The sequence below is a fragment of the Pipra filicauda genome, unplaced genomic scaffold (genome assembly GCF_003945595.2).
Source record: "Pipra filicauda isolate LSUMZ 115617 unplaced genomic scaffold, ASM394559v2 scaffold96_size2947999_pilon, whole genome shotgun sequence".
NCBI classification, from domain to species: domain Eukaryota; kingdom Metazoa; phylum Chordata; class Aves; order Passeriformes; family Pipridae; genus Pipra; species Pipra filicauda.
Window position 1 is genome coordinate 1,818,747 of NW_024105164.1, and position 5,587 is coordinate 1,824,333.

Sequence of the window (5,587 nt, forward strand, 5' to 3'; positions counted from 1 at the left end):
TGCAAGATCCTATCAGTCCCTGGGAAGGAGGCGAGGCACAAGGTAAACCCAAGTGACACAAAGAGGAAAAAGCAGAACCACAGCTCCAAGGTCTCCAGCCCCCAGGTACTTCCCCCTTCTCCTGTTACCAGACTGGAATGACTCGCACCTCGCTCTGGCATGCCCCCCAATGCAAGGCAGACACACCAAAGGTCAATGCACAAGTTAATCTGAAGGCTGTTATCCACAGTGATCTCTTCCTAACCCTCATCACACCCATCCCATTAGGCACCTGAGATCCAGGCAGAAGTGAAAAGTTTCCCCTTTCTCTCTCTCCCCACCTCCACCCCAGTCTCTTCTTCTGTCCCTGGTTTTACTCCCCCTTTGATTTCCAGGTGCCACTCAGATAAGTTTTGGAGAAGTAGTTGACAAAGAGTACCAAAAATGTGATATAAACCCAAGATGTAGCGAGAAGCAGTGGCCAGGTGGTGTGGCACTCCTTATCATCCTTCCAGAAGAAGATAAAGATGTTCATTATTACAAATCCCATCATCTGCACCATTTGTGAAGTGGTGATTGTTATGGCGATGGGCTTGGGTACCCGGATGCCCATGGCTGTCACAGTGTAGTAGGCATATGTGAGACCATGGACACTGAAGTTCAAGGTTGCAACCCATCCAACACCAGCCACCAGATCATTATAGCTATACCAGGCTACAACTGCTGTGATTAAATGGTGATACCAGTGGAGAAAGATGAGCTTCTTTTTCCGGAGAACAATGAACACAGTGTCACCTTGAGTTGGGAGAGAGATGCATTGTTAGTTTCGTGAAAGCACAGCAGTTGCACAAGTTTTCACAAGAGGCAGAACAAGCAAGCTTCAATACTGAAGCCATTATATGGCTTGATCCCACCAAAACCTAAGTTCACATTGAAATAGTCTGTATTGAAAAAGATCATTCGGGCACCCTACCTGCTGGCATGTTTGTAGTACAAGAGTCCCTTGCCCCAGGCTTGCTTACCTAGCTTTACCTACACAGCACTTCAGACCAGCTCTTCTTTACTTCTTTGGATTGAAACTGGGCGGAAAGCCCAACCCTTCCCTGCCTACTTGTCTGCTGCCCCCTCACTGCAGTCATTCCAGGGCAGAATTGTCTAGTCCAGGCACTGGCCTGGGGATCAAATTAGAGTAACAACATCAGGCTGCAACCCCTTGGAGAGCAAGCATATCATCTGAGGAAGCAAGAAAACGAGTGACACGTGCAAAGCTAAACAACCAAGTAACAGTAACAAACACACAGGATAAGAAGTTTCAGACTCACCCAGTTCCACAAGTTTGCTCACTGCAAATAAATGTATCCAAAGCCTGGAGACAGGGTGAACGTAGACAGATTGACTACACACTGATTGCTTAAATCCCTTGTTAAGAAGGAGGAAGATCATTTGCTTCCAGACCCGTGAGGCTGCAATGACACTGCAAGAGAATCAGAGAAGAGCTGAACACTGTTCCCAGGGCCCACCAGAGCCTCTGACACCTCTGCACCCAAGGATATTCAGCTAACTCCATCTCAATGCCCGGGGTAGTCTCATGGACATCTAAACAAACTGTTGTCTTCTTTTACTTCCCAGAAGGTTTTAGCTCTCTGTTTGCTGGGCACAGGCTTGCCCAACACCTTTTAGCCAGGATATTCCTGCAAGACAAAGGCTGCTGGTCCCACCAGAACAGCAGCAAGACACAAGGAGTAAGTAGGTTGTGAGACACCAACACAGCCCTTCAGCTTGCCTGGTGCCACTATGCAGCTCCTGGAGGGTGGCAGCAGCCAAGGTCTGAGCATCAAAGAGTGCTCCCTCGTTACACTCTCTGCTTCCACTGCTTGAAGAGGCACTTGAGCAAAAGCTGCCATGCTGATCAGAAAAGGGGAACAATTGTCCTGATGTCCCACCTCTTGACATGGGCCCACAGGACAGCCCAGGGAACATTTACAATCTCCTGTGGCAGGCAGTTCCTACAGCTTATGAGAAATACCACTTCTTCTTTGTTATCAACCTGTTTCATCTGCATGAGCTTGTCTCTGAACAGACCATGAACTGTCATCCCCTGACCTCCCCTTTCACACAACTTGTGATTTTACAGACCACTGCCATGCCCAGCCCTAACAGAGGATAACCGGTGTCCCTTTGAGTTGATCAAAGCCAACTGGAGTTAGAGGCAGCAGTCTAATTTCTCTCTGTCTCACGAAACAGACAGAAGGAGGTGTGGAGATAAGGGGAATTTTTGAAAATTGACATCTGCTTGTTTATAGTTACAGAGCATGGTCTGAAACAGTCTCACGGCCACTGCAGGAAACCAGTACTGTAAGACTGGACAGTTTGAAAACATACATTTTATATTCATTTTCTATGCTTCTGTGAGCTTAGCAGAATTTTCCCCACCTCCTACACAACAGGATTAGAGAGAGGTGGTGGTGGGAAAAACAATTTTAAAGAGTAATAAACCTCAAATCAAACTTGTAGTAAGTAGGAATCCTTTGAATAAGGGAGGATCTCTGTTTTTGCAGGCTTCACATTCATATCTACCCACTAATGATTTTCAAGCACAGTCCCCAGCAGTCCTTCTGCAGCTCATTCCACTTGCTGGAATATTTCTGGTGAGAAACAAATTACTTGTACGAGCAGGTCACTTCCCCTAGTTGGAAAGGGCCTTCATGGGGAAAAAAAATAGTTTATTTCCTTAGAGACATCATGGATATCCAGAACTTTCCATCAGTCCAGTCCTTAGGGAAGATCTACAGCTATCTCCAGTTTTAGTAAAGGCTCTTACCTGAACAAGGTCAGACTGAAGGACCACAGGGTCAGTGGTGTCCGCAGGTGGAAGGCTCTCCGTTCCTTCATGAAATGCTGGATTCCAAAGACCAGGATCAAATAAATAGCACCAAAAACTAAAGACTTGTGCCTGCAAGTAGAGGAGAGGGAGCCATCAGGAAAAGACCCAAGCTGACCTATTTTCAGCCAGACTTCTGTAGCCCCAGTGAAGTGCTCTCACCAAGAAAAAAACATCTCCCATTCTTATGTTAAGGTTGGGCTTGGAAGAAAGTCTGCCCTGACAGTGAGTAGAGCTAGCAAGGAAAAACTATGGGGACTGCAGAAAAGAAAGTGAACTGCTACATCATGGAGATTTCCACAAAACCTTGATGAGATGAGACAGGTTCTGGTAGCCTATGAGCAGGATCCCAAGCAAACACACCAATGCATTTTATCCATTTACACATGAGACTGTATAGGCAGAGGATGCCTATGCAGGATGTCTAAAAAGGCCAGTTGCACCAGTAAGCTAGAGCCTCAAGCGCCTTGTGTTGTGTCCCACTCCTTTCCAAGACTTTACAGCAGCATGTCAGGGCTGAGTACCCTTTTTGCCGGTGCAAGGGCTGCAGTGGCCATCCGTGGCTGCTCTTTGCCCTCTTGACACATCACCACCTCCCAACAGGCTGCAGCACCACCTGGACCACTGTTTGCTCTGCCCCATGCACTGCTGCAGCCCTTCCTCAACAGCCTGAGGTGTGGAACCAGAGCCCTCCAACCTCCTCCTCCTCGGAACTGAGGACTCCCACACCTGTTCTGCTAGAAACAGCAGGACCCGACGGAGCTACCCGGGGTCCAGGGTGCATCGGAGCTGCAACCTCCTCTCCTCTCACCGATTTTCTATCATCCAGTTCCTGGCTGCCGTCAAACTGAAGTTCTTCTCGAAGTCATACTCTCCCAGCGGCTGCACCTCCGACGAGTCGACGGTCAGTTCCATATCCAGCATCCCTGGGCGCAACCCAAAATCAGCCGCTCCCCGACCTCGCACCGGCGGATATAATCCCGGGACTGCGCTCCGCCCCAACATCACACCGGGGGCGGGGGCGGGGGAGGGACTGGGGACCTCCCGGGCCGACGGGGAGACCGCAGCCTCCAGCTCCTTGCCCAGCACAGGGAGTGGGAGGCTCCGGTCTCCCCGTCGGGCTCTGGGGGGCCCTCCCGCTCACTAGGTACCTGGCCCACCCATCCCAGCTCACCCCTCAGCAGATGGGCAGGGTAATAACAACATTGTCACCAACAACAGGCAGAAACACCCTTACCCTGACTGCGGTTAGCTGTTGTGCCTGCTTCGCCATAGACTGCAGCATCTGGTCACTGCTGCTGCAGATGAAATGGGCTCTAGGTAATCTCCTACTTAGCTTCCTGCAGCTGAAAATGGTTCCAATATAGTCAAAATCCCCTGAACACAGCATATCTCATTGCACCCTCTGGTCACTTCACTCAGTTTGGTATTTCACCCGAGTATCATGTGTTTACATGTTCAACAGCAGCACCCTACAAAGCTCACAGGCTTGGGGATACTTTTGCCTCATGCAGGCATCAATGCACTTTGTACACAAGTCGTCTGCTTAACTGCTGACTCTTCAAACAGGAGGTGAATGTTTCCCTCAATGAGACATTTCATAGAATCATAGAATGATTTGGGTTGGAAGGGACCTCAAAGATCGTTTAGTTCCAACCCCTCCATTGTGAGTAGGGACATATTCCACTAAACCAGGTTGCTCAAAGCCCCATCCAGCCTGGCCTCGAAAGTTTCCAGGAATGGGGCATCTACAATTTGCTCTGCTTTTGACAGTGCACTAGTGTGAGAAAATGAGGAAGAATTTGACATCTAGGAATTAAAATCCATTGGTGATTTTTGCACCATCCTGACTTACACTCTCTGTTTTGTAGAGGACTTGCAAGTTTAAGGTCAGCCTATACATGTCAGCAGCAGTATTTTCCCCATATCATGCACGGGGAGAACATCCTGCATGTAGCATGAGCTCCCACTGTGCCTTGCACAGCTCTCACATTAGTGTTTCCAGCTCCCAGGAGGTCCTGCCCCTTCCAGAGGACTGCAGCTCAAGGACTGTACAGTCTCCATCCCAGGTCACTTGACTTTCATCTTTCATCACCTGCTTTGGGCAGTAGCCTCACTAAGCAGAATACTCAGGTACATGCTGAAGACAACTTTCATCTGCTGCAAGGGCTTCTACACACCAAAAGACTAGGTGCAACCACACAAGCAGGGTACTTTTTGCACTAGCTTCTAGTGCATACAAGTTGACATTCAGTCTCATTATTCAGCAGCAAAGCCATGTTGGGGACCCTCTCCATGCTCTGGACAACGGTTTCACTGTTGCTGACTCCTTTGGCTGCATATTGTCTGTGGATTTGCTGTTCTCAGATGGAGTACAGTGCTTGAGGCACAAGTACAAAATACCTGCTTGTTTGACCTACGCTTTAGCAATTGTTAAACAAGGTCTCCTTTATGTAAGACACCATATCACAAGAGAGAACGCTCTTGGGACATGCAAGGGTAAATTGGATTAGTTGAGTAGAAAAGGTGCTGATACTGAGATAATTTTTTATTCCTAACCTAATCCTTTGTTCAGTAGTTAAAGTTTTCATTTTGAAACCGCTTCATGCCACATGAACAAGAACATTGCCTCTCCTAGAGCAGGTCTGTCCATCCATCTCTGAGGTGGTGGCATGTTCAGTTACAGGAAGAGCTCCTGACTTCAGCTGTTTGGTGCCACCTGAGCAG

General features: G+C 48.5%; 1 protein-coding gene across 1 annotated transcript; it reads right to left on the bottom strand.

The window, feature by feature from the left end:
- Nucleotides 1-352: 352 nt before the first annotated feature.
- Nucleotides 353-3,784, bottom strand: LOC113986205 (elongation of very long chain fatty acids protein 6-like). The gene is made up of 4 exons (XM_027717747.2): nucleotides 3,672-3,784; nucleotides 2,801-2,932; nucleotides 1,302-1,453; nucleotides 353-774 (listed from the first exon to the last, which is right to left on the bottom strand). Exons 1-4 carry the CDS (start codon nucleotides 3,782-3,784, stop codon nucleotides 353-355), a joined length of 819 nt encoding a protein of 272 aa, XP_027573548.2.
- Nucleotides 3,785-5,587: the final 1,803 nt, after the last annotated feature.

What these genes read in the sequence shown, in the direction of transcription:
- LOC113986205 (XM_027717747.2), bottom strand. Translation starts at nt 3,784, where the DNA reads ATGCTGGATATGGAACTGACCGTCGACTCGTCGGAGGTGCAGCCGCTG. An exon ending in TTCAGTCTGACCTTGTTCAG is followed by an intron (nt 1,454 to 2,800) that starts GTAAGAGCCTTT and finishes ATTCTCTTGCAG; the next exon opens with TGTCATTGCAGCCTCACGGG. An exon ending in GAGCAAACTTGTGGAACTGG is followed by an intron (nt 775 to 1,301) that starts GTGAGTCTGAAA and finishes TCCCAACTCAAG; the next exon opens with GTGACACTGTGTTCATTGTT.